This window comes from Dermacentor silvarum, chromosome 3 (genome assembly GCF_013339745.2).
Source record: "Dermacentor silvarum isolate Dsil-2018 chromosome 3, BIME_Dsil_1.4, whole genome shotgun sequence".
Taxonomy (NCBI): Eukaryota; Metazoa; Arthropoda; class Arachnida; order Ixodida; family Ixodidae; genus Dermacentor; species Dermacentor silvarum.
The window spans coordinates 11259673-11286300 of record NC_051156.1 but is presented as its reverse complement, the minus strand read 5'-3'; the positions used below and the strand labels follow the sequence as shown (position 1 = coordinate 11286300).

Here is a 26628-nt window from a genome sequence, read left to right as displayed (position 1 = left end):
CAAATCGGCAGGACAGCGCCGGGCGACGTTTCGCCCGAAACCCAACGTCCCGCCGGACAAAAGGCCGGCGACGACTACACCGACGTAGAAACCATGGCTCCCTTCTGGCTTGGCAAAGGACGAGAGGCGACGCCCGACGGAGCTATCAAGTGCAGCGCGCAGACGCTGCGTGCTGCGGAGGGCCCGCTCACCTCTTGGGTGTGCTCGAGAACTCTTGAAGGGTCACAGTTGATGTGTTAGTCTTTTCGATGTTTTACGGCTGATGGTGAGCACGAAGCGGTTCGGGCCTTTTTAATTTGTCGCGCACATGACAGTTAGAACAGATGCAGCACTTAGATTTGCCACGGTTAATGTAAGGGGACTGGGAGCGAGGCGACGTCAATACCAATTAAGTCGCTTACTGCTCGAGAACGATGTGGACGTAGTGGCAGTGCAAGAGACAAAGGTCGCAAGTGAAGATCAGACGAACCGAATGGTCCAGCCCTTTAGAAGCCGGTACAATGTATGTGTGTGTCATTCTGTTGGTACATCTGGAGGGTGTGCCATTTTAATCCGGAATTCCTTAGGTGTTATTGAAGAATATGTTACAGTTTGCAACACAAGGCGTTTCGTCATGTGTGACTTTTCTTATCTTGATGTACAGTGGCGCGTAGTGTGCGTGTAAGCGCCAAACAAGGAAATTGAGCGCAAAGCTTTCTTCGAAATGTTGCAGCCCTATCTCAAGTCTCCTAGATATATTATCCTTATGGGAGACTTTAACTGCGTTTGCATGCCCGAGGACAGAGTTACGAACGCGACCATTAGAAGCCAAAGCTAGTTACTACTGAGAGCAATTGTCCAAGGTGGAAGACGTTGGGAGTGCACTGTCAGAAGGAGCCCGTCCGCAATTTACGCCTTTCCAACGAGCAAGTCATGCAAGACTCGACAGAGCTTATGTGTCAGCTTGCATGGTCCCAATGTGCAATGACTACTTCGTAAAAAACGTTGCGTTCAGCGATCATTGCATGGTAATGTTTTCACTGGGAACGAAGACCAAAAGCACGAAGTTCAACTGGAATCTTTGGAAATTTAATGTAATGCTTCTTGAGGATGAAATTTTTGTGCGTACAGTAAAAGAAAAAATGGACTGTTTACAAACGGGTGATCATGAAGACATTATTGCAAACTGGGAACATTTTAAAGAGGAAATAAAAATGAGCGCTATAGAAAGAGCGAGTGTGCTACGCCAAAAGGAGAAGGCTGACGAAAAAGAACTTCATAGCCGCTTAAATTTGCTTCTTAGTTTGGAAAGCACGCAGCCGGGCCAGTTTGCAAAAGAAATTAGAGAAACAAAAAATAAATTAGAACTGATGGACAAAGAAAAATACAAAGGAGCACTTATATGAGCACGTACAGAACGGCTTTGGTTGGGCGAGATGCCGACAAAACGGTCCCTCTGTGACGAAAAGCGATATGCAGTCAACAACGAGATAAATGTGATAGATTACAAGGGCGAAATTGCTTAAGATTCAAACATTATTCAGCGTGCGTTTGTTGATTACTACGAAGGACTACTGGGTCACGAGTCAAACGTACAAGAGGGCCTTGCGGCGGAATTTTGGCACTGATGCCTATCTTAGATGATGAAGTCAAGCTTGGGCTTGAGGAGCCGATTAGTGTAGCAGAATTGGAGCTCGCAATCGACGAGTTAAGCTCTGGTAAATCACCTGGACCAGACGGGCTGGGCGCAGCTTTTTACAAAGCATTCAAAGGGGACAGCGCATTTTATGTACAATGTTATTCAAGCAACGTACGAAAAACAGATGATGCCTCCGTCTTTTCGACGAACTCACATCGTCTTGGTTCCGAAGAGTGACGACCCAGTAAAGAGATTGTCAGTCAAAGCTTATCGGCCCATAAGTCTCACGAATGAGGACTATAAGATTTTCATGAAGGTTCTAGGCAGAAGGTTGCAGAATGTAATAAAAGCTATCGTCGGCCCACACCAAACATGCGGAATAAAAGGACGCACGATACAGACAATATTCATGTAGCACGGAGCATATTGGAATGCTGCGATGCATTTGATAAACGTGTAGCAATGTTGCAACTAGACATGGAAAAGGCCTTTGACCGCGTCAACCACCATATCCTGTTTTCTATCCTTGAACACGTTAATGTTGGCCGTGTGCTCTTGGAAGGAGTCAAAATGGCATATGCTGGTTGTACGGCAAACATCATTGTTAATAAGCAACTGAGTGAAAGTATCGCTGTTCGTTCTTCAGTGAGACAAGTGTGCCCGTTGTCTCCATTGCTGTTTGCACTGTATCTGGAACCTTTTTGCCTGAAAGTTATGTCTGACGAAAAAGTGCGAGGCTTCACGATGTTGTCCACCGAAGTTAAAGTTCTTTCATATGCGGATGATATCGCTATTTTCTGTGAAGATAAAGACCGTATAGCTGAAGCGGTGAAAGACGCGGCTAGGTTTTGCAAAGCCTCCGGAAGCGTGATAAACTGGGAAGAGTGCTTGGGCTTCTGGCACGGCAATTGCGATTACGCACCTGTTATGTTCGAGAGCGTTCAGTGGGCAACGTCATCTGTCAAATACTTAGGAGTGCCGCTAGACCACTATCGAGAACCGGCAAAATATTGGGAAACGGAAATTGAGCGCACGCGAGAAAGTACGCAGAAATGGGGTGGCCGTGATCATTCAATTTTTGCTCGGGCCACAGTATGCAACCTTTTTCTGGTGGCAAAGGTGTGGTACGTGCTTCAGGCGCTGTGCATGTCACGGACCAGCGTCCAGAGACTGCATCGAGTCTTAGCAGTGTTCATTTGGGGGTCGAGTTGGGAGAGGACAAGACGCACAAATCTCTTTCTATCTGTGGGAAAGGGGGGCCTAGGTTTGGCTCGTTTGTTTATCAGGCAACTCGTGGCCAGATTTCTGTTCCTACGAGACCAAAAAGACGCATTCTTGCGGACGGTAATACAAATTTGGCTCAAAGAGGCACTGCCTGAATATGTTGTATCATCCAGCCCTGTGAAACATGTGCGGGTGCGCGGCTTTCTTTGGGAAGTTGTGCGCACATTTCAGTGTTTGAAAGTTCGTTTTTCTGCGCAGTATCTTGCTGATGTTAGAAGGAAACAGCTTTATAAAGATCTCATTGACACTATGTTGCCTGTACCTATGTACCGTTCCATATACTGAGTTGGCTCGGAAAAAAATGTCCTGAAGAGAGTTAAGAAAACGTCGGTGCGGCCCTCGATGAAAACATTCTTCTTTCAGCTGCACACTGGCACACTTCCCGTGAAGCCATGGCTTCAAGAAAAAGGAATATTTGTCCCTTGGTCCATAAACTGCTTAATCTGCCGAAAACCGGAGACAATAGACCACATGTTTCTTCACTGCACAGACTCTGTATTTCACTGGGACGTGCTGCAACGAACTTTAAAAAAGACGCTTCCGATATCGCCTTACGGTATACGATTTCTACCGGTAGATGGCGAAGACGAAGTACCGTCGGACATGTTTATGCTTACCAGCTTACACAGTATATAGAAAAATCGAATGGCTTTCAGACATGCAGATGAGACTGTTCTCCCCATACGAGAGTATTTTGTAGATAGCATGTCTTATATAAGAGATGTGTTTAAGGCCCAACAAGAACAACCAGAGTGGCTCCGAATAATGGACGACCTTGTTCGGCTGAAACGCTTTTAAAATTTTGGTGTGAGCCGGGAAGATCACCGCTCGCATCTTTTACTTGTAAAGTGATGTAAGTGCTGTGTGTGTGTTACTTTGTGTTTCGTACCAAGATGGTGATAAAGAAAAAAAAAAAGTCCGCGTGGCCTAATGGATAAGGCGTCTGACTTCGGATCAGAAGACTGCAGGTTCGAGTCCTGTCGCGGACGTTGGTATGAAAAATTTTATTTACAGCTTGCCGAACACGCATTTAACGAAGGTGGCGCAAAATGTCCTATGTGTCCGCGTGGCCTAATGGATAAGGCGTCTGACTTCGGATCAGAAGACTGCAGGTTCGAGTCCTGTCGCGGGCGTTGGCATGAAAAATTTTATTTACAGCTTGCCGAACACGCATTTAACGAAGGTGGCGCAAAATGTCCTATGTGTCCGCGTGGCCTAATGGATAAGGCGTCTGACTTCGGATCAGAGGACTGCAGGTTCGAGTCCTGTGGCGGACGTTGGTTTGAAAATTTTTATTTACTGTTGCCGAACACGCATTTAACGAAGGTGGCGCAAAATGTCGTATGTGTCCGCGTGGCCTAATGGATAAGGCGTCTGACTTCGGATCAGAAGACTGCAGGTTCGAGTCCTGTCGCGGACGTTGGTTTGAAAATTTTTATTTACTGCTTGCCGAACACGCATTTAACGAAGGTGGCGCAAAATGTCCTATGTGTCCGCGTGGCCTAATGGATAAGGCGTCTGACTTCGGATCAGAAGACTGCAGGTTCGAGTCCTGTCGCGGACGTTGGTATGGAAATTTTTATTTACTGCTTGCCGAACACGCATTTAACGAAGGTGGCGCAAAATGTCCTATGTGTCCGCGTGGCTTAATGGATAAGGCGTCTGACTTCGGATCAGAAGAGTGCAGGTTCGAATCCTGTCGCGGACGTTGGTATGAAAATTTTTATTTACTGCTTGCCGAACACGCATTTAACGAAGGTGGCGCAAAATGTCCTATGTGTCGGCGTGGCCTAATGGATAAGGCGTCTGACTTCGGATCAGAAGAGTGCGGGTTCGAGTCCTGTCACGGACGTTGGTATGAAAATTTTTATTTACTGCTTGCCGAACACGCATTTAACGAAGGTGGCGCAAAATGTCCTATGTGTCCGCGTGGCTTAATGGATTCTACTTCCGGCTACCGTTCGGTACGGACGTTGAATGTCGCGCTCCGTAGGGGCGGTGTTTGCGGCTATTCCAAGCCGCGGAAACAGGATGACTGCTACCGCTGAACCGGATTACCACGTTGTTTTGCCGCCTCTGCCAACAGGTTCGTGTGTTTTAAACACCGTTTTTCTTCACGGTGACGTGAAAGCGAGGCCATTTCGTGTCGAAGATTTTCGTGACACGTTGGCTCATCTGGAATTGCTCCCTGAGGTGGTCGCCTTGGGGGCGTTTCAGATGAACCACGTCTGGGCTGTGACGTTCGAGAGTGCAGAGGCGACGAAGAAGATGCTGAAGCACGCGGAAGTTCAAGTCAAGGATCGACGCTGTTTGGTTGTGGATCCGCATAACCGGGAGGTGCGGCTAAAGCTGCACTGGTTACTGCACAATGTGCATGACGATGACGTACATGCGGCGTTTGCTCCGTACGGAAAAGTATCTGACATCCAAAAAGAACGCTGGCGTGTACAAGGTGTCACGGACAAGGGATCGTCTATGCGTACGGTGTCCCTGAAGCTGAAGCCTGGCTTGACAATTGATGATCTTCCGCATCAGATACGAATAGCAGGCATAATGGCGCTAGTGGTCGCGGCAGGTCGTGCTCCCCTATGTCTCCGGTGCAACCGTACGGGGCACATCAGACTTCAGTGCCGCGTGCCGCGTTGTTCTGTGTGTCGAAGATTCGGCCACGAAGACAGTCAGTGCGTACGCACGTACGCAAGCATCGCAGGGCCACCAAAAAATGAGGAAATCGTCAACGAGCTTCTTATGGACGAAGTTGACGCGGAGGAAACTTGCAGTGCGTCTGGACCAACCTTGTCGCCGCCTTCGAAGAAAGACTTGGCGGTAACGACGGAGAAACACGATCTTACGCAGGTCGCGAGTGAAGCCATATTGACATCAGGCGCGCCTACACCTGCTAAAGAGGCTGAAACAAACAACGACGCAAGTGCAGGCAAGCAACCGTCTGCAACAACTTCACAGGATGATGCATGCCTCATGGACACCACGGAAACGAGCAAAGCGGCAGCAGCGGCCAAGAGAACGCACGAAGAAAGTGCCGGAGGGGAGCAAAAGTTGAGCACTTCCAGTGCGAGCGAACCACCTGTGAAGACAGCAACTGGCCGGAGGCCTACCTTTCGACCGGCGCCAAACCTACCGCCGGACAGAAAGGTGTCGGGGACACCTCCGACTTAATACGTCGTGCTTGCGTGTGTTTGTGCCCGTTTCAGTGGGGGGTGAGGGGAGGCAATGCTGCTACTTTGGAGCTACGGATGGAATGCCAGTCAAACGTGCAAGCTGACTGCAGACACGTGAAGGCAATGTGAGTGACCTTTCGTAGCCGACAATAGCAGTGCATAGATTGTGATCTCTTTCATGTAGAAATGGAGCTACGCCTCGAAACAGCCTTACGCGTCGGCACGATTAACGTGCGGGGTCTTACGGCAAGGAGGAAACAATGTCAGCTTAACCGCCTGTTCATCGAAAAGAATCTCGACATTATTGCGGTTCAGGAAACAAAGATTGAAACTGAGGAAGGGACGGACCGCCTAGTGCAACCTTTCATGACTAGATATTATGTGTGTGTTTCCCATTCTGTTGGAAGAGCGGGGGGCTGTGCGCTCTTTCTCCGGAATAATATTGGTATATGTGTTGAAAATGTATTTAGTGATGATAGCGGGCGCATTATAGTGTGTGATTTTTTGTTTTGTACTCTGAAGTGGCGTGTTATCTGCATTTACGCGCCAAATAGAACAGCCGAGCGAAGGGCGTTTTTTGAATGCGTGGAATGTCACTTGAAGTGTGAGAGAACCATAGTCATCATGGGAGACTTCAACTGTGTCTGCAAAGTGGAAGACAGAGCCCGTAAGCAGCCTGGTCTCGATGTAAGTGCGCTACGTTTAGCAGCACTGGTGGAAGAACATAATTTAGAGGATGTAGGCGCCGTTTTGGCCAACAATGATTCACCTCAGTTCACTCATTTTCAAGGGGACAGCCACGCAAGACTGGATCGTGTCTATGTTTCTGCGGAAGCGATACCATTGTGCAGTGATTATGAAATCAGTCATGTTTATTTTAGCGACCACAGTTTGGTTCTTTTTTCACTTGGTCCAAAAAAGCCGTCAAGTTTCAACTGGGGACTATGGAAATTCAATGAAAAACTGCTGCAGGACGAAACCTTTGTAAAAAAAATTCAAGACAGCCTCAAAGAGCTGTTATCGGGTGGTCAAAAAGATTATACAGAAAAGTGGGAGTGTTTTAAGCAAGACACGAAGTTAACAGCGATAGAAAGATCCAGTGTTTTACACCACCAGGAAAAAAGAAAAGAAATGGAATTACAAAGTGAGCTCAACTTTTATTTAAGCATGGAGAGCAACCATCCGGGATGTTTCGCAAAAGAAATAAAGCAAACGAAAGCACAGTTGGAACTTGTCGATAAGGAAAAATATCGTGGTGCAATTATACGCGCACGCGCAGAACGTTTATGGTGTGGGGAACAACCTACAAAGCGCTCGCTTTCTGATGAAAAGAGTTATGCCGCGAGAAAAGAGATAAATGCGATAACATACCAAAATGTAGTAGTACGGGACAAAGAAACCGTCCAACGCGCCTTTGTAGAATATTACGACGAACTTTTAGGACAGGAACCGCAATGTGAACAAGGTTTCGATCGCGAATTCTTACACCTTTTGCCCGGACTGGAAGAGGAAGACCGAAAAAGATTAGAAATGCCAATTAGCATCAAAGAAATAGAGGAAGCTATAGATGACTTGAGCCCTGGCAAAACGCCAGGACCCGACGGATTGAGTGGGGCATTCTATAAATTTTTCAAAACAGAAATAGCTACAACCCTTTATCACGTAATCACAGAAGCTTATGAAAACCAGTTACTGCCGCCATCGTTTCGCGAGAGCCACATTGTACTGATACCAAATCCACTGATTCCACATCTCTCCTATCTGTACGAGCCTATCGTCCAATCAGCCTAACGAATACAGACTATAAAGTATACACAAAACTTTTGGGTAGAAGGCTACAAAGCATAATAACACGGTTGATAGGGCCACATCAAACATGTGGCATCAAGGGCAGGTCAATTACCACTAACATACACGTAGCAAGAACAGTTCTTGAGCATTGTGATGACTTTTCTGGTAGAGTGGCCATGCTACAATTGGACTTGGAAAAAGCATTCGATAGGGTGACGCACGCTATTCTTTTCGATGTTTTGGAGCATGTGAACGTGGGATCAATCTTAACAGAAGGGATTAGAATGTGCTATGCAGACATCTCCACAAAAGTGATAGTTAACAGAACACTCAGCACCAGCATTCAAGTCAGATCTTCCGTGAGACATGGATGTGGTTTATCGCCTTTACTGTTTGCCCTATATCTTGAGCCATTGTGTCTAAAGATATTAGATGATAGCAACATCAGAGGTTTTAGGGTGGGCTACAGTGAAGTAAAACTGCTGGCATACGCGGATGACGTCGCTGTTTTTGTGATGACACGCAGAGTGTAAGCAATGCTGTGAATGTTGTGACAAAATATTGTAAAATGACAGGAAGCGTAATTAATTGGGGCAACTCGACTGGGATATGGTATGGACAGTGGGAGGACACACCTCCATTTTTTGCAAAAATACAGTGGACAAATTTGCCGACCAAGTACTTAGGGGTACCTCTACAACACCACCAGGACACGAAAGACTATTGGCAAGGAGAGGTGGAAGAAATGAAGGCAAAAACGGCGAAGTTCGGTGGACGAGATCTGTCAATGTTCACCCGAGCAACGGTGTGTAATGTATTCTTAGTGGCCAAAATTTGGTATGTGCTGCAAGCACTATGCGCATCAAGAGTTAGCATACAAAGAATACACAGGCAGTTTGCCATCTTTATTTGGGGGTCCGTCTGGGAGCGCACCAGCCGCACTAATTTGTTTAGGACGGTGAAAAGTGGAGGCCTAGGGTTAGCTCATCTTTTTTTAAGACAAGTCGTGTCCAGATTTTTGTTTCTACGTGATCAAAAAGATCCGTTTTTGTGCGCAGTCCTTCAAACACGTTTGCGTAATGCGCTGCCTCAATTTGTTGTGTCCTCAAATTATACAATAGGACCTAGGATCAGAGGCTTCCTGCGAGAAGTCGTGTTGTCTTTTGAATTCTTATACGTGTGCTTTTCAATGGATTACCTTGCATCTGTTAAGCGCAAAAGACTTTACAAAGATTTACTTGATGTATCATTGCCTGTGCCAGTTTATCGTTCAATGTACCATGTTGAATCCAGTGGAAGGAATGTGCTGAAAAGAGTCAAGCAGATGCCGATACGGTCATCCGTAAAAACGTTTTTCTTTCAATTACACACTGGAACGCTTCCAGTGAAGCCATGGCTGAGGGAAAGGGGAATCTTTGTACCGTGGTCCGTGAACTGCCTGAGATGCAGGCAACCGGAAACTATTGAGCATATGTTTCTTGATTGTTCAGATGCGGTGTTCCTAGGGGACATCCTGCAACGAACGTTGAAAGAAGAATTGCCGATTACACCATACGGCATCCGCTTCCTGCCAACTGAAAATGCAGATAAGCCATGTGATATGTTTATGGCACTTTGTTTACACAGCGTCTGGAAGACACGAATGGATGTGCGTCACGAGAGGCTAGTTATTCGTCCTGCGAAAGAACATTTTTTGGAAAGCATGCTGTATCTGCGTGAAGCTTACCGAGCAAAAAAAGAACCACCCGAATGGATACATGTATTGGATGAATTAGTGGCGATCAAGTGTTTTTAACTATCTGCAAGGACCCAAGACGGTCTTTGCTTTTATCAGTGTAAAGTGTATATGTTATGTGTGTATGTCGAAGACCGGCAATAAAGAAAAAAAAAATCCGCGTGGCTTAATGGATAAGGCGTCTGACTTCGGATCAGAAGAGTGCAGGTTCGAATCCTGTCGCGGACGTTGGTATGAAAATTTTTATTTACTGCTTGCCGAACACGCATTTAACGAAGGTGGCGCAAAATGTCCTATGTGTCCGCGTGGCCTAATGGATAAGGCGTCTGACTTCGGATCAGAAGAGTGCGGGTTCGAGTCCTGTCGCGGACGTTGGTATGAAAATTTTTATTTACTGCTTGCCGAAGACGCATTTAACGAAGGTGGCGCAAAATGTCCTATGTGTCCGCGTGGCTTAATGGATACGGCGTCTGACTTCGGATCAGAAGAGTGCAGGTTCGAATCCTGTCGCGGACGTTGGTATGAAAATTTTTATTTACTGCTTGCCGAACACGCATTTAACGAAGGTGGCGCAAAATGTCCTATGTGTCCGCGTGGCCTAATGGATAAGGCGTCTGACTTCGGATCAGAAGACTGCAGGTTCGAGTCCTGTCGCGGACGTTGGTTTGAAAAATTTTATTTACAGCTTGCCGAACACGCATTTAACGAAGGTGGCGCAAAGTGTCCTATGTGTCCGCGTGGCCTAATGGATAAGGCGTCTGACTTCGGATCAGAAGACTGCAGGTTCGAGTCCTGTTGCGGACGTTGGCTTGAAAATTTTTATTTACTGTTGCCGAACACGCATTTAACGAAGGTGGCGCAAAATGTCCTATGTGTCCGCGTGGCCTAATGGATAAGGCGTCTGACTTCGGATCAGAAGACTGCAGGTTCGAGTCCGGTCGCGGACGTTGGTTTGAAAATTTTTATTTACTGCTTGCCGAACACGCATTTAACGAAGGTGGCGCAAAATGTCCTATGTGTCCGCGTGGCCTAATGGATAAGGCGTCTGACTTCGGATCAGAAGACTGCAGGTTCGAGTCCTGTCGCGGACGTTGGTTTGAAAAATTCTATTTACAGCTTGCCGAACACGCATTTAACGAAGGTGGCGCAAAATGTCCTATGTGTCCGCGTGGCCTAATGGATAAGGCGTCTGACTTCGGATCAGAAGACTGCAGGTTCGAGTCCTGTCGCGGACGTTGGTTTGAAAAATTTTATTTACAGCTTGCCGAACACGCATTTAACGAAGGTGGCGCAAAATGTCCTATGTGTCCGCGTGGCCTAATGGATAAGGCGTCTGACTTCGGATCAGAAGACTGCAGGTTCGAGTCCTGTCGCGGACGTTGGTTTGAAAATTTTTATTTACTGTTGCCGAACACGCATTTAACGAAGGTGGCGCAAAATGTCCTATGTGTCCGCGTGGCCTGATTCTGCTTCCGGCCACCGAGCGTGACGGACGTAAGATGACGGGCTCCGTAGGAGCGGCTTCAGCGGCCCAGAGCGGCCGCGGTAACAGGAATTTTGCTGCGGACAACGAGTACCAAGTTGTTTTGCCGAGTTTGCCAACAGGGCGTTTTGTTGTGAACACAGTTTTTTTACATTGTGATATCAGGGCCCGCCCATACCGGGTGGAAGATTTCCGCGATGCGCTCGCCCCGTTATCGCTCCTGCCGGAAGTGGTGGCTCTCGGGGCCTACCGTATGAGCCACGTTTGGGCCGTGACCTTCAAGGACGACGAAGCCGTGAAGAAAATAGTCAGCGTTGGTGAGCTGCAGGTCAAAAAGGGCCGATGCCTCGTCATTGACCCCGCCAACCAGGATGTGCGCTTGAAAGTGCATTGGCTGCTGCACACCGTTCCCGACGAGGACGTGCGTCTTGCCTTCGCGCCGTTTGGAAACGTCACGGACGTCGCCCGCAACCGGTGGCGTGTTCATGGCGTGGCTGATAAGAGCTCCACTACAAGACTGGTTACGCTGAAGTTGAAACCGGGCGTAATGCTGGACGACCTGCCACATCAGGTGAGCGTCGCCGGAGAGCTGGCTCTCGTGGTTGTGCCGGGCAGGGCCCCTCTCTGCCTGCGCTGCCGCGGAACGGGCCATATTCGTCGCGACTGCCGCATTCCGCGGTGTGGTGCGTGCCGACGCTTCGGTCACGAAGAGAGTCAGTGTGAGCGGACGTACGCTAGCGTGACCGGACCCGTGAGCAACGACGACCACTCCGCCCTGCTCATGGACGAGGCGGACATGGAAGACACATCGTCCACGGCTAAGGAAGCGGCTGGCGAGGTGGCAGAGTCGGAGGTACGACTTCAAGAACAAAGGCAACACGTCGACGAGGCCGCCGCCTCTGAACAGCAAGAGAAAGCAGAGGGCACTGCAGCCATGCCGAACCGTGAGGAAGAGAGCCCACCTGATCCGGGAGCAGCCTCCACCGCACCTGAACAGGAAGACATGGACACCCATACCGGGCTCGCTAACTTGCAGGCGGGGAAACGCCCGCGCGACCAGACCAATAGCCTGGCTACGACGCAGGACAGCAGCGGCGGAGACGAGCCACCGCCCAAAACGCCAGGTATGAGGAGACCTACCTTGAAGCTGCGGCCGAACATTACGGCCGATCTACGGCAGGCGGGTAAACCGCCTCCGTAGTTCTGTACTGTGTTTTGCTTGAGGCGGGTTGGGGGGTTCGTGAGTGCAATGGCCGTCACCCTGAGCGCTATTCTCTTGGATATGTGTCAGGAACGAGGGCCCGAGTTGCATGTGAGTGTTGTTTTCGGAGAGGTCGGGTTGTGTTCCCTTTTGTGGCATTCGACGCGGTTATCGGCAGCGTCATTATCAACACTCGTCCCTGCGTAACTGTGATGGGCACCATTCTACCGTGTAGTCATGGCAGCTAATATCGAAGGAGCCCTACGTGTAGCCACGTTAAATGTACGAGGGCTCAGCGCAAGAAGGCGGCAATGTCAGCTAAGCCGGCTACTCTTAGATAATGACTTGCATCTTGTGGGAATCCAAGAAACGAAAATAGAGAGCCAAGAACTAACCGACAGAATGGTGTCCAATTTTCGTGCGCACTTTGACGTGTGTGTTTCTCACGCTGTTGGTGGATCAGGTGGTTGCGCTGTATTCATTCGAAGAAACTTTGGCATTTGTGTGCAGTCAGTGTTTTCGTGTGAAAGTGGGCGCCTTTTAGTGGCTGATTTTTGTTTTTGCGATAAGGATTTCCGTGTCATTTGTGTCTACGCACCGAATATTCAAACAGACCGGCGATCCTTCTTTGAGCGTCTTGAAGAGTACGTAAACTGTGACAAGGTGGTAATACTGCTGGGCGATTTTAACTGTGTATGCACTGCTGACGACCGCGCAAAATTTTCACACGTACGCGATAGGAGTGCTGAATTGCTAAATGCAGTGGTGCACGATTACGACTTGGAAGATATCGGTAGTGTCTTTGCCAGCTGGTACTCACCCGCAGTTTACTCACTTCCAGCGTGATAGCCACGCTCGGCTAGATAGATTATATGTGTCAGCCGAATTGGTGCCCTTGTGTAGTGAATATGATGTGCAACCCATTGCATATAGCGATCACTGCTTAGTAACTGCCACCTTTGGGAAAAGACAGATCAAACACACCTTTAACTGGGACCTCTGGAAATTGAACGCGCAGTTGCTGGATGACGATGCTTTCGTTGATGCTGTTGCGAAGGAACTAGAAAGCCTGATTTCAGTCGAATTAGCAAGCTTCGCCATTAAATGGGAAGAATTTAAACAGAAAGTAAAAACAATGGCTATTGAAAGAAGCAGTGTTCCTTCGGCATAACCTGAAACAGGCAGAAACGAACCTTCGCCAGCAACTGCAATTTTTCATCAGCATGGAAAGTGTCCAGCCTGGTGTGTATGTTAACGAAATAAAGGAAGTGAAAGCCGAACTCGAAAGGATAGACTCTGAGAAATACAAAGCCGCCGTTGTGCGATCAAGGTCTGAGAAGCTGTGGGCGGGAGAAGCGCCAACAAAACGAGCTCTCTCTGAAGAGAAAAGGTACGCATGTCGGAAGGAAATCCGTCAGCTAGCTAAAGGCAATGACATCACGTCCGACAAAAACGACATCAAACAAGGGATCGTCGATCACTTCAAAGCCTTCTTAGGTCAACCACGTGAACCTAAAGATGGCTACCAGACGGAATTCCTTTCATTGATGCCAAAGCTCGATGAAGAAGTTAAGGCACGGCTAGAACATCCCATTACCCTGAGTGAGATAGAGTGCGCAATAGACGAGTTGGCGCCCGGTAAAGCACCTGGGCCTGATGGCTTAGGGGCTATTTTCTATAAAACGTTTAAGTCAGCGCTGGCTCATGTCCTCCATCTAGTTATCAGCGAAGCGTATGACCGAAAAAGATTGCCCTTGTCTTTCACAACCTCGCATATCGTGCTAATCCCGAAGAGTGATCACGAAAAGAAACGTTTGGTGCCAGGCTCATATCGCCCGATAACTCTAGCCAACGTTGACTATAAAATATTCACGAAAGTTTTAGCGAAACGACTGCAAAATGTCATCAAAACATTGGTAGGGCCTCACCAGACTTGTGGCATTAAAGGCCGCAGTATTACAACAAATGTACACGTGGTTCGAAGTGTGCTAGAGTGTTGCGACGCGATTGGCGATTACGTCGCGATGATGCAGATAGATTTGGCGAAAGCCTTCGACCTCGTCTCGCAGAAGGCTCTACTATGCATACTCGAACATACGAACGTTGGCAGTGTCATAACGGAAGGCGTAACGATGGCGTACAAAGACTGCTCAACGCGAATCATTGTTGATGGGGAGCTCACCGATAGCTTTCGTGTGCTCTCGTCGGTGCGTCAAGGATGCCCGCTTTCGCCCCTTCTGTTTGCTGCTTATCTCGAGCCACTCTGTTTGGCCATTAAAAACAACGACCGCATAGCAGGCTATCGACTACAGGCAGCACACGTTAAAATATTGGCGTATGCAGACGACATCGCGATTCTCTGTACAAATAAAGCCAGCATTAAAGAGGCAACTACTGTAGTCGAAAAATTTTGCGATTCAGCTGGAGCCCAGATAAATTGGGATAAAAGTTATGGCTTCTGGCATGGGAGTTGGGAAGACACGCCGGAGACCTTTTCTCGATTGAATTGGTCAAAGTTGCCTACACAGTACCTGGGGGTGCCTCTCGGAAGTTACCGTGAGGCCGAACCGTACTGGCTCGACCAAGCTTCGAGAGCAAAGGAAAGGGCTCGACGGTTGGAGAGGAAAGCAATTGTCAATGTTTTCTAGAGCCACTGTTTGCAATCTCTTTTTAGTTTCTAAGATATGGTATGTTATGAATGTGTTGTGTGCTGCGCGGGTAAGCGTACAAAAAATTCACCGCATTTTCGCTACTTTCATTTGGGCCTCTACCTGGGAGAGGACGAGTCGAACAAACTTGTTTCTCCCGGTCAAGAAAGGTGGGCTTGGTCTGGTTCACTTGTTTTTGAGACAAATTGTGTCACGCTTTGTGTTTCTGCGGGATCAAAATGATCTCTTTCTTCGAACAATAGTACAAGTACGGCTGGGCAGACTTCTTCCGGGATTCGTTGTTTCGTCGGCTCAGAACATGCCGGGAACTGTGAAAGGATACCTGCGTGAAGTGGTGATGTCATATAGGATGTTAAATGTGCGTTTCTCACAGCAGTATCTGTCCACCGTTACAAAGAAAAAATTGTACAGAGATCTTGTGGACACGATGCTACCTGTACCTTTGTACCGTTCGCCACACCGTGGAGGCCCCGGACAGGACGTTTTAAAAAGAGTCAAGAAAATGCCAGTACGGCCATCAACTAAGTCTTTCTTTTTCAAATTACATACAAACACACTTCCCGTTAAGACCTGGCTTCATAGCAAGGGTATTTTCATCCCCTGGAACACCGACTGCTTTCTATGTAAAAAACCAGAAACAATAGAACATGTTTTCCTAGATTGCTGGGACCCTATCTTTCACTGGGACGTTCTGCAGAGAACGCTGAAGAAGCAGTTACCCCTGGACCCGTATGGGATACGCTTTTTGCCAATAGATACCTCAGAGCAAGTACCGTACGACCTCATTATGGTCCTGGGCCTCCACGCTATGTGGAAAACTCGCATGCAATTTGAACATGCAGACTTGGTTGTAATACCGGTGCGAGAACACTTCATTGAGAGTGTTGTTTACGTGAGAGACGCTTACAAATCACTGCCTGATCCACCACAATGGATGTATGTACTCGATGAACTGGTGTCACTGAAAAGATTTTAGTGCTGTGTTGGCCAAAGTGTGGCTGGCACGTTTTATCATTTGTAACATTTGATTTTGTACGTCGACGACGGCAATAAAGAAAAAAAAAAGTCCGCGTGGCCTAATGGATAAGGCGTCTGACTTCGGATCAGAAGACTGCAGGTTCGAGTCCTGTCGCGGACGTTGGTTTGAAAATTTTATATACTGTTGCCGAACACGCATTTAACGAAGGTGGCGCAAAATGTCCTATGTGTCCGCGTGGCCTAATGGATAAGGCGTCTGACTTCGGATCAGAAGACTGCAGGTTCGAGTCCTGTCGCGGACGTTGGTTTGAAAAATTTTATTTACAGCTTGCCGAACACGCATTTAACGAAGGTGGCGCAAAATGTCCTATGTGTCCGCGTGGCCTAATGGATAAGGCGTCTGACTTCGGATCAGAAGACTGCAGGTTCGAGTCCTGTCGCGGACGTTGGTATGAAAAATTTTATTTACAGCTTGCCGAACACGCATTTAACGAAGGTGGCGCAAAATGTCCTATGTGTCCGCGTGGCCTAATGGATGAGGCGTCTGACTTCGGATCAGAAGACTGCAGGTTCGAGTCCTGTCGCGGACGTTGGTATGAAAAATTTTATTTACAGCTTGCCGAACACGCATTTAACGAAGGTGGCGCAAAATGTCCTATGTGTCGGCGTGGCCTAATGGATAAGGCGTCTGACTTCGGATCAGAAGACTGCAGGTTCGAGTCCTGTCGCAGACGTTGGCATGAAAAATTTTATTTACAGCTTGCCGAACACGCATTTAACGAAGGTGGCGCAAAATGTCCTATGTGTCCGCGTGGCCTAATGGATAAGGCGTCTGACTTCGGATCAGAAGACTGCAGGTTCGAGTCCTGTCGCGGACGTTGGTTTGAAAATTTTTATTTACTGTTTGCCGAACACGCATTTAACGAAGGTGGCGCAAAATGTCCTATGTGTCCGCGTGGCCTAATGGATAAGGCGTCTGACTTCGGATCAGAAGACTGCAGGTTCGAGTCCTGTCGCGGACGTTGGTTTGAAAATTTTATTTACTGCTTGCCGAACACGCATTTAACGAAGGTGGCGCAAAATGTCCTATGTGTCCGCGTGGCCTAATGGATAAGGCGTCTGACTTCGGATCAGAAGACTGCAGGTTCGAGTCCTGTCGCGGACGTTGGTTTGAAAAATTTTATTTACAGCTTGCCGAACACGCATTTAACGAAGGCCTTACAAGGTCGAAGATTTTAGGGATGCCCTAACGCCTACGAGCCTGCTGCCGGAAATTGTGTGCCTTGGGGCCTACCAAGTTAATCATGTGTGGGCGGTGACCCTCAGTGACGCAGCTGCAACGAAGCGCCTGCTGGCCTTGAAAGAACTTCAGGTGAAGGGGCTACGATGTGTGATCGTCGACCCTCAGGATCAGCAGGTGAAGCTCAGACTTCACTGGCTGCTGCACGGTGTGGCCGAGGAAGACGTCCGGACTGCATTGGCGGCCTTCGGCAAGGTAGAAGAGGTGAGTCGAGAGAAGTGGCGTGTCCAAGGTGTCGCAGACAAATGTTCCACCACGAGGACTGTTCTTCTCAAGCTGAAGAGCGGCCTGAAAGTGGAAGATATCCCTCACCAGATACGTGTTGCCGGAGAGTTGGCCTTGGTGGTGGTACCCGGTCGGCCGATGCAGTGCCTCCGCTGCCAAGGCACTGGGCACGTGCGAAGGGAGTGTAAGGTGCCCCGCTGCTCCCGGTGCCGACGTTACGGGCACATTGACACCGAATGCGTCAAGACCTACGCTACCGCAACTGACCCAGCCGCGAGTCAAGAGGCAGCAGAACTCGTCATGGATGTGGTCGAGACCGAAGACGCTGCTAAGGGAGCCGGAGACCTTGTGCACCCAGCGACAGGTGCTGGGTCGGTACCGGAGGGCGTTGACGCCAACGGAAAGGGAACTACGGAGCAAGTGACTGCGCCGGCACGGGTCGACGCGGAAGCTGTCCATGCAAAAGAAGGCGCAAGTGAAGACGAAGGAGACGACGACGATGGAGCGATGCAACAGGGCGAGGCCGCTATCGACGGTGACCGGGCTGCTAGTCTCGGAGCCACCTTCAAGCGTCCCCGTGATGAGGCTGAGGACAAGGACAACGCGGCAACCAGCTCCAGTGATGGGCCGCCGGCGAAATCGCCTCTTGGGAGGCGCTCGAGCTTCAAACCAAAGCCGAACGTTCCGTCCGACAGAAAGCCTGGGGGCCAAGCCCAGCAGACAAACAACGACGAGAAACCGGGCGGTCCCGGAGACGGCTAGCCGACGGCTGGTCGTGAGGGGTAAGCACCATGCTCCGGGCCTACCTCATTCTCTAGTTCATCATGGCTCCTAATCCGTCACTCAGTATTGCAACTCTAAACGTTAGAGGGCTGGCGGCTAGGCGTAGGCAGAGTCAAGTCCTATGGTTGGCCACTGACCAAGACATAGACGTTCTAGCTGTCCAGGAGACCAAGGTAGACGGGGAGGAGGGAGACCGGGAGCATGGTGAGGCGTTTCACGACCAGATATTATGCGGTGGTGAGCCACGCGGTAGGGACGTCAGCTGGATGCGTCCTGTTTATTAAGAAGTTACCCGACCTTGTGGTTGAAAGTGTATTTTCATGTCAGACGGGAAGAATGGTCGTTTGCGACTTTGTTTGTGGTGGAGTCGAATTCAGAGTTATGTGCATATATGCGCCAAATGTTGTAGAAGAGCGTGCTGTATTTTTTTCGAATCTTTTTCAGTACATTAGCCGTGATAAGTGCATGATTTTGTTGGGGGATTTCAACTGTGTTTTGAGGGCTCGGGATCGATCCAATAATGCCGGTATTCGAGATAAAAGCAGTCACATACTTTCTAAGTTGATTAGTGATAGTGAACTAGACGATGTATGTGACTGTCTGGAGGGGGAGCGGGAGGTGATGTATACACGATTTCAAGGCAGTAGTCATGCGCGGTTAGACCGCTTGTACATGTCACAAGACATGATTCCAATGTGTCACAGTTATTCTGTCGCACCTGTGTCGTTCTGAGATCACTGCTTGGCGAAGTGTCACATCGGTATGAAGAAGAAGGAATCATCTTTTAACTGGGAACTATGGAAAATGAATGCCTTACTACTAAAAGACGAGCCATTTGTAGAGGCAATACATGAGGCCGTTATGGAAGTATGCGATGAAAGTACTGAAACCATAGCAGAGAAATGGGAATGGTTCAAACAAAAGGTAAAAATGAAAGCAATAGAAAGGTCGAGCTGCTTAAAGTTTGAAAGGGAAATGAAAGAACGAGACTTACGAAAGATACTTAATCAGCTGATAGCGCTGGAGTGCGAAGAGCCAGGGGCGTATAAGCAAGATATGCGAACCATTAAAGAAAAAATCGAACAGTTGGACAAAGAACGCTATCAAGGTGCGATTGTGCGCGCAAGAGCAAACGCATTAGTAGCGGGGGAGACGCCCACCAAAAGGGCACTAGGACTTGAAAAAGCTCATGGTCGACGTAATCATGTCGATAAGATCTCGTAGAATAGCACACTCGTCGAAGACAATAAGAGCATAGGCCGAGCGTTTTTAGAGTATTACCAGTCACTGTTTGCATATCAAGAAGCTAATGTAGATGAGTTCAAAAGGGTCTTTCTCAGTCGCATGCCGCGATTGAGTGACGACACGAAGGACCGATTAGTAGGGACTATAAGAGAACACGAAGTCGTAAAAGCAATAAATGAATTGAACAATGGCAAATCACCCGGACCTGACGGTCTGAGCGCGTGTTTTTATAAAGCCTTCAAGAAAGAACTTTCGCCCCTGCTAACAGGCCTGTTTAACGATGCGTATGTGAACAAAGCTTTGCCACCTTCTTTTGGTAAAGCGCATACCATCTTGATACCTAAGAGTGACAAAGCGGAGAAACTTAGGCTCGTGATATCATATAGGCCGATATCTTTAACCAATGTCGACTATAAGATTTTCATGAAGGTTTTGGCAGCCAGACTTCAAAGCGTCATCAAAGAAATCGTCGCAGACCACCAAACGTGTGGGATCAAAGGGAGGTCAATTTTTTCGAATATTCATACGATGCGGTGCGTGCTCGAGTGCTGTGACCTCACTTACGATGGCGTCGCAGTACTCCAGCTTGACCTAGAGAAAGCTTTTGACTGTGTGTCTCATGATATTTTGTTGCCATTCTGGATCACGTTAATGTAGGTGCCATCATCACTGAGGGAGTGGCATTGGCGTATCAGAACTGCACAACACGTTTAATTGTGAATAAATCATTGGGGGCCCCCATTAACGTCATGCGTTCTGTGCGTCAAGGCTGCCCCCTCAGTCCTCTTTTGTTTGCAGTTTACATTGAAACGATGTGTTTGGCGATAACTGAGAACGATCAAATACGCGGTTATAGCTTGGCAGCCACAGAAGTCAAGCTCCTGGCATATGCAGATGATATCGCCGTGTGTTGTACAAACAGAGAAAGCGTAACGGAAACAATTTGAAACAGTTTTGTGATGTAACGGGCAGTAAAGTGAACTGGGGTAAGTCCCTCGGTTTGTGGCACGGAGGGTGGTCCTCGGCCCCGGACAACTTTGCGAATGTGAGCTGGGTGAAAACCCCTACCAAGTATCTCGGTGTTCCCTTGGATAGCTACAAACAGAGCGAGGAATACTGGACGAACCAAATAAAAGAAACAAAAGAAAAAGCAGACAGGTGGAAAGGAATCAACCTGTCCATTTTCGCAAGGGCAACTGTATGTAATTTGTTTTTCATTACGAAGTTATGGTACGTCATGCAGACGTTGTTTTGTTCAAGGGTAAATGTGCAAAGATTGCACAGAGTGTTCGCCGTTTTTATCTGGGACTCCAACTGGGAAAGATGTAGCCGAACAAACCTGTTCAGGCGGGTGAAGGAAGGAGGGCTGGGCTTGGCGCATCTTTTTGTACGACAGCTTGTCAATAGATTTTTGTTTTTTCGGGATGTGCGCGATCCATTTCTGCGTACGGTATTACAGCTCAGGTTAAGAGCCGCTTTGCCGGCACTCATTGTTAGTACCAACAGTATGCCAGGAACGATTCGCGGCTATCTAAAAGAAGTTGTTGATAGTGTGCGCTTTCTTTCTGTGCGTTTTTCTTTCGATTATTTATCTGGCGTGAAAAGAAAGACGTTATATAGAGATGTATGCGATGTTGTTTTCCCAGTGCCATTGCACAGAGCGGTATACAGTGGAGGACCAGGACAGGATGTCCTTAAACGGGTGAAAAGAATGGAGGTGCCTACTGGGGTAAAAACATTCTTTTTTAGGCTACACTCAGGAACACTGTCAGTGAAATCATTCATGGAAGAACGTGGCTTCCTGGTACCATGGGGCTCATATTGCTTGATCTGCAAGCAACCTGAAACCATAGATCATGTGTTCATGCATTGCTGGGAAGGTGTCTACTTCTGGGACGTCCTAAAACGGACAATGAAGAAGGATTTTCCATTGAGTCCGCATGGGATAAGGTACCTAGCGATAAACAATGAGGACGGAGTTCCATACGATTTAATAATGCTCCAGGGCCTCCACTGTTTATGGCGGGCGAGGATGGCTGGGTACCATTGCGACCCAGACGCTAGGCCTGCACGCATTTATTTTCGAGAGAGTATGTCTCGCTTTATTGCAATGAAGAAAACACAAGATTGTGTACCCGATTGGCTGTCGAGGCTAGAACCTTTGACAGCTTTAAAAGAATTTTAGATAGACAACGCCAGTCCATGTAGGACAGGTGGCTTTTCTGTTTTTCAATATGTTTTGTAGTTATTTTTGTGCTATTGTTCTCTAGTGTGTGCTCTGTAAATTGTCAAAGACCGGCAATAAATAAAAAAAAAGCGTGGCCTAATGGATAAGGCGTCTGACTTCGGATCAGAAGACTGCAGGTTCGAGTCCTGTCGCGGACGTTGGTTTGAAAAATTTTATTTACAGCTTGCCGAACACGCATTTAACGAAGGTGGCGCAAAATGTCCTATGTGTCCGCGTGGCCTAATGATTCTACTTCCGGCTACCGTTCGGTGCGGACGCGGAATGTCTTGCTCCTCAGGGGCGGTTACAGCGGCCCAGCAGGGTCGCGGAAACAGGTTGAATGATATGACAACGCAGGAATATCAGATTATTTTGCCGCAGTTGCCTTCAGGTACGACCGTAACGACTACTGTTTTTTTGCACGCTGATGTAAAAGCAAGGCCCTATCGAGTCGAGCACTTCCGAGATGCTTTAGGCCGTCTGTAGCTCATGCCGGAAGTTGTGGCCCTCCCTCGGAGCCTACCAAATGAACCACGTGTGGGCGATAACATTCAAGGACGGAAAAGCCAAGCAGAAGATTTTGTCAACCCCAACCTTCAGCGTTAAGGATCATCGGTGTGTTGTGATAGACCCGTGCAACCAAGACATCAGGATAAAGCTGTACTGGCTTCTGCATACCACCCCAGACGAAGACGTGAGGATCGCCCTGGCGCCTTACGGCACCATTAGCGAGATATCGAGGGAGAAGTGGCGTGTGGCAGGCTGCAATGACAAAGGTTCGCACACGCGTCTAGTGTCACTGCGCCTGAAGGCTGGCTACACCGTGGAAGACCTGCCACATCAACTCCGCGTCGGTGAGGACCATGCACTAGTGCACATACCAGGCAGACCGCCGCTCTGCCTCCGGTGCCACGGCACCGGCCACATACGGCGCGAGTGCCGAGTTCCACGCTGCGGGCTCTGTCGTCGTTACGGCCACGACGAGACCCAGTGCGTGCGTAGTTACGCCAACGTAACAGGGGTTGGCAGAAATGACACCGTGAATGAGCACCTCATGGACCAGGCCGACGCGGAGGAAACCACCAGTGGGGGCGGTGTTCCATCAAGTTCTGGAAGCCAACCATCAGCGGAACCGTCGCTTGAAAAAGCTGGAGAAACAAAAGACAGTGAGGACGGTAAGGTCAATGACCTACAAGAGCCAACAGAAGACGACAAAGCCGTTGGAAACACAAGTGCTCCTGCGACCGCGATGGATACCTATGCGGTCGAGCCTAACAAGGAAGAAGCCGACAAAGACGGAGGGAAAAGCGCCACTTCCGCGATCTCAAAGAGGCCGCGTGAAGGGTCTGAAGACATCGGCAACAGTGACGAAGCCTCTGCAGGTGAGCCACTCCCGAAGACGGCAGTCGTCAGAAGAAGTTCCTTTAAAGTGAAACCCAACGTGCCGCCAGATAAAAGAGCGGCACCGACAGTGCCTCCGCGTTAGCGGGGCTGCTGTTCGGAATACGACTAAGAGGCTGAACAACGGACGGACAAGCAGCGAGTGTCGCCAATGTGTGACGCTAAGGAAGACGCTTCGACCTCGCCTCAAACAGCGAGGCCACTTCTTGAAGGACGGCGAGAGACTGTAAGTCTGAGTCCGGGAAACATGAACCAATCGCAGTGCGGTCGGCTTGACCCATCGCTTTCAATGATTTCGAGATCAGCGTCAGCGTTTCGCATAGGTACGCTTAACGTAAGAGGGTTGACGGCAAGAAAGAGACAAGTTCAGTTAAAACGGCTGTTAACTGAAAATGACTTGGACATCTTAGCGCTACAAGAATCAAAAATTGAGAGCGAGGAGCAGACTGACCGCATGATTGATAATTATAAAGCAAACTTTAATGTCTGCGTGTGCCATGCCGTTGGAAAATCTGGGGGATGTGTTATCTTTTTAAAAAGGTCAATTGGTATTATTGAAGAAAGTGTTACAACTTCACAAGACGGCAGATTAGCGCTTTGTGATTTTGCTTTGCATGGTAAAAAATGGCGAATTATTTGCGTATACGCACCTAATACCTGCTCCGACAGAAAATGCTTTTTTGATTACGTAGGTACTTTCTTAGAGTGTGATAGAATTGTAATGTTACTAGGAGATTTTAACTGCGTTTGCATGCCCGAAGACACGGCTAATAATAAGCCCATCCGTGATAAAAGTGCACTACAGCTTCGTGCTTTAACAGAAAACTGTGACCTTGTAGACGTTGGTGATGTTCTTCGTGGGAATCATGTGCAGTTTACGCACTTTCAGCTTCAAAGCCACGCTAGATTAGACCGTGCGTATATTTCCGCTAGTATTTTATCATTGTGTAGCAACTACATAGTAAACACGTTAGCTTCAGTGACCATAGTCTTGTAATGTTTCAAATAGGAAATAAAAGAAAAACAACTGCATTTAACTGCGATCTATGGAAATTAAATGAAAACCTTTTGAAAGACGAAACGTTTGTTAAACTGGTGGGTCAAAAGTGTAAAGAGGCTTTGCTTATTGATACATGTTTTAGCGCGGTTTGGGAGAATTTTAAAAGTGAAGTTAAAATGTGTGCAATTGAGAGGTCAAGCATCATACGGTACAAAGAAAGACAAAAAGAAAACGAGCTACAAGCCACACTTGATTATCTTTTAAATGCAGATAGCACGATACCCGGATTGTTTAGAAAAGAAATTAAAGAAGTGAAAAGACAGATGGAATGCATTGCGGAGGAAAGATATAAAGGCGCCGTGGTAAGGGCACGTGCGGAAAGGTTCTTGGTGGGCGAAGCACCCACCAAACGCGCGCTCGCTGAAGAAAAGAGGTATGCCACAAGAAACGTGATTAAAGAAATACGATATCAGGACATGGTTTCGTCAGACCAGAAGGTTATCGAAATGACTTTTCTTGAACGGTACCGAAGATTGTTGGGCAACGAAGTTGAAATGCAAGATCCGTTTGTAAAAGAGTTTCTGGCGCTCATGCCCAAACTAGACGAGGACGTTAAAAACGATCTTGAAAGACCCATCACAATAAAGGAAGTTCAGCAAGCGATTGATGACCTTAGTAACGGCAAGACACCTGGACCAGATGGCATCGGGGCAGCCTTTTACAAGTTTTTCAAGGCAGAAATGTCAGAAATGCTTCATCGTACTATAACAGAGGCCTATGATCTTAAACAATTGCCCATATCTTTCAAGAAAAGCCATATTATACTTATACCGAAAACTGAAGACCCTGAGAGATTGCAGTCGGTGGAAAATTACAGGCCCATAACTCTGACAAATGTCGACTATAAAGTGTATATGAAGGTCATTGCAACAAGACTTCAAACAGTAATTACCGGTATTGTTGGTGCACACCAAACGTGCGGAATAAGAGGAAGAAGTATCTTTAACAATATTCATACTGCAAGAACAGTTTTAGAGTGCTGTGAAATGTCAGGTGGCCGTATAGCCATGATTCAATTAGATTTGGAAAAAGCATTTGACAGGGTGTGTCATAGCATACTTTTTGCACTGCTGGATTATGTCAATGTAGGCGCGGTAATAAGCGACGGTGTGAAAATGGCATATGATAATTGTCAGACTAAACTTGTAATCAACAAAAAAGTCAGCGAAGACATAACCGTACGTTCTAGTGTCCGTCAAGGATGCCCCGCCTCAGCCTTATTGTTTGCTATTTATTTAGAGCCATTTTGTTTAAGAGTGCTGAACAATAAAAAAATAACCGGATATCAGTTTTTATCGCATGAAATAAAGGTTTTGGCATATGCAGATGACACCGCGATTTTTTGTGAAAATAAAGAGAGCATAAAAGAGGCGGTCAGTGACGCAAGAGCCTTCTGTAGACTCACTGGAAGCGCCATTAGCTGGCAAAAGTGTCTAGGATTTTGGCACGGGACTTGGGAATCCAGACCAGACCAAATTGAAGGGATCAACTTTAGCACTTCTCCGTCCAAGTACCTGGGCATCCCATTAGGGTGCTATAACGAAAATGCCGAACAGTGGACTGACCAAATGGAACACATTAAGACACAAACAACAAAATGGGGTGGATGCGAACTTTCGATATTTGCGCGCGCAACGGTTTGCAGTGTTTCTAGTGGCAAAAATTTTGTATATGCTGCAAGTGCTATGCATGTCGCGAATGTGCGTGCAAAAGATTCACCGAGTCTTTGCTATCTTTATCTGGAGATCCACTTGGGAGCGGACCGGCAGGATAAATCTGTTTCACTCTGTTAAGAAGGGTGGGCTTGGCCTTTCGCACTTGTTCGTTAAGCAGATTGTTTCACGATATTTTTTCTTGCGTGATCAAAGTGATGGTTTTCTACGTAGTACAGTCATGCAAGTGTGCCTGCGGGATGCGCTGCCGGAGTACATTGCGTCGTCCTTTCACGCACCGCATGTAGCGCCGAAAGGATTCTTGAAAGAAGTTGTTCATGCTGTTCGCTTTCTCAAAGTGCATTTTTCGCTCGATTATTTGTCATTAGTAAATAAAGAACAACTGTATAAGGATTTAGTTGACGTGTTATGCCCTGTACCTTTGTATCGGGCAAAGTATGCATTAGGACCCGAACGCGATGTACTGAAACGTGTAAAGAAAATGCCTATCAGAGCATCAACTAAAACAGTTTTCTTTCTGCTGCACAGTGGCACGCTTCCTGTTAAACCATGGTTAAAAGAAAAATGGTATTTATCTACCTTGGGGTGTAAATTGTATGATATGCAATAGGCCAGAAACAATTGAACACATTTTCTTAGATTGCTCGGATTCAATTTTCTTGTGGGACGTCTTACAGAGGACTTTTAAAAAGAATTTCCCGCTCACGCCATTCGGAATTCGGTTCTTGCCTTTTGAACAAACAGGAGGCGTGCCATGTGATATGATGATGCTGGTT

At 47.8% G+C, this 26628-nt stretch overlaps 1 protein-coding gene and 23 non-coding genes across 24 annotated transcripts; all 24 read left to right on the top strand.

Moving 5' to 3' along the window:
- The first annotated feature begins 3818 nt into the window (after window positions 1-3818).
- Window positions 3819-3891, top strand: Trnar-ucg (transfer RNA arginine (anticodon UCG)). The gene has a single exon. It is a non-coding gene; the product is annotated as a tRNA-Arg (tRNA).
- A 71-nt stretch (window positions 3892-3962) lies between these two features.
- On the top strand, window positions 3963-4035 carry Trnar-ucg (transfer RNA arginine (anticodon UCG)). The gene has a single exon. It is a non-coding gene; the product is annotated as a tRNA-Arg (tRNA).
- A 71-nt stretch (window positions 4036-4106) lies between these two features.
- Trnar-ucg (transfer RNA arginine (anticodon UCG)) lies at window positions 4107-4179 on the top strand. Its single transcript has one exon. It is a non-coding gene; the product is annotated as a tRNA-Arg (tRNA).
- A 70-nt stretch (window positions 4180-4249) lies between these two features.
- Window positions 4250-4322, top strand: Trnar-ucg (transfer RNA arginine (anticodon UCG)). The gene has a single exon. It is a non-coding gene; the product is annotated as a tRNA-Arg (tRNA).
- A 71-nt stretch (window positions 4323-4393) lies between these two features.
- Window positions 4394-4466, top strand: Trnar-ucg (transfer RNA arginine (anticodon UCG)). The gene has a single exon. It is a non-coding gene; the product is annotated as a tRNA-Arg (tRNA).
- A 71-nt stretch (window positions 4467-4537) lies between these two features.
- On the top strand, window positions 4538-4610 carry Trnar-ucg (transfer RNA arginine (anticodon UCG)). The gene has a single exon. It is a non-coding gene; the product is annotated as a tRNA-Arg (tRNA).
- A 269-nt stretch (window positions 4611-4879) lies between these two features.
- On the top strand, window positions 4880-6079 carry LOC119443732 (uncharacterized). Its single transcript, XM_037708438.1, has one exon. The coding sequence runs from the start codon at window positions 4880-4882 to the stop codon at window positions 6077-6079; it is 1200 nt and encodes a 399-aa protein (XP_037564366.1).
- A 3683-nt stretch (window positions 6080-9762) lies between these two features.
- Trnar-ucg (transfer RNA arginine (anticodon UCG)) lies at window positions 9763-9835 on the top strand. Its single transcript has one exon. It is a non-coding gene; the product is annotated as a tRNA-Arg (tRNA).
- Window positions 9836-9906: 71 nt separating this feature from the next.
- Window positions 9907-9979, top strand: Trnar-ucg (transfer RNA arginine (anticodon UCG)). The gene has a single exon. It is a non-coding gene; the product is annotated as a tRNA-Arg (tRNA).
- Window positions 9980-10050: 71 nt separating this feature from the next.
- Trnar-ucg (transfer RNA arginine (anticodon UCG)) lies at window positions 10051-10123 on the top strand. The gene has a single exon. It is a non-coding gene; the product is annotated as a tRNA-Arg (tRNA).
- Window positions 10124-10194: 71 nt separating this feature from the next.
- Trnar-ucg (transfer RNA arginine (anticodon UCG)) lies at window positions 10195-10267 on the top strand. The gene has a single exon. It is a non-coding gene; the product is annotated as a tRNA-Arg (tRNA).
- Window positions 10268-10338: 71 nt separating this feature from the next.
- Window positions 10339-10411, top strand: Trnar-ucg (transfer RNA arginine (anticodon UCG)). The gene has a single exon. It is a non-coding gene; the product is annotated as a tRNA-Arg (tRNA).
- Window positions 10412-10481: 70 nt separating this feature from the next.
- Window positions 10482-10554, top strand: Trnar-ucg (transfer RNA arginine (anticodon UCG)). Its single transcript has one exon. It is a non-coding gene; the product is annotated as a tRNA-Arg (tRNA).
- Window positions 10555-10625: 71 nt separating this feature from the next.
- On the top strand, window positions 10626-10698 carry Trnar-ucg (transfer RNA arginine (anticodon UCG)). The gene has a single exon. It is a non-coding gene; the product is annotated as a tRNA-Arg (tRNA).
- A 71-nt stretch (window positions 10699-10769) lies between these two features.
- Window positions 10770-10842, top strand: Trnar-ucg (transfer RNA arginine (anticodon UCG)). Its single transcript has one exon. It is a non-coding gene; the product is annotated as a tRNA-Arg (tRNA).
- Window positions 10843-10913: 71 nt separating this feature from the next.
- Trnar-ucg (transfer RNA arginine (anticodon UCG)) lies at window positions 10914-10986 on the top strand. Its single transcript has one exon. It is a non-coding gene; the product is annotated as a tRNA-Arg (tRNA).
- Window positions 10987-16025: 5039 nt separating this feature from the next.
- Window positions 16026-16098, top strand: Trnar-ucg (transfer RNA arginine (anticodon UCG)). The gene has a single exon. It is a non-coding gene; the product is annotated as a tRNA-Arg (tRNA).
- A 69-nt stretch (window positions 16099-16167) lies between these two features.
- On the top strand, window positions 16168-16240 carry Trnar-ucg (transfer RNA arginine (anticodon UCG)). Its single transcript has one exon. It is a non-coding gene; the product is annotated as a tRNA-Arg (tRNA).
- A 71-nt stretch (window positions 16241-16311) lies between these two features.
- On the top strand, window positions 16312-16384 carry Trnar-ucg (transfer RNA arginine (anticodon UCG)). The gene has a single exon. It is a non-coding gene; the product is annotated as a tRNA-Arg (tRNA).
- Window positions 16385-16455: 71 nt separating this feature from the next.
- Window positions 16456-16528, top strand: Trnar-ucg (transfer RNA arginine (anticodon UCG)). Its single transcript has one exon. It is a non-coding gene; the product is annotated as a tRNA-Arg (tRNA).
- A 71-nt stretch (window positions 16529-16599) lies between these two features.
- Window positions 16600-16672, top strand: Trnar-ucg (transfer RNA arginine (anticodon UCG)). The gene has a single exon. It is a non-coding gene; the product is annotated as a tRNA-Arg (tRNA).
- A 71-nt stretch (window positions 16673-16743) lies between these two features.
- Window positions 16744-16816, top strand: Trnar-ucg (transfer RNA arginine (anticodon UCG)). Its single transcript has one exon. It is a non-coding gene; the product is annotated as a tRNA-Arg (tRNA).
- A 71-nt stretch (window positions 16817-16887) lies between these two features.
- On the top strand, window positions 16888-16960 carry Trnar-ucg (transfer RNA arginine (anticodon UCG)). The gene has a single exon. It is a non-coding gene; the product is annotated as a tRNA-Arg (tRNA).
- A 70-nt stretch (window positions 16961-17030) lies between these two features.
- On the top strand, window positions 17031-17103 carry Trnar-ucg (transfer RNA arginine (anticodon UCG)). The gene has a single exon. It is a non-coding gene; the product is annotated as a tRNA-Arg (tRNA).
- Window positions 17104-26628: the final 9525 nt, after the last annotated feature.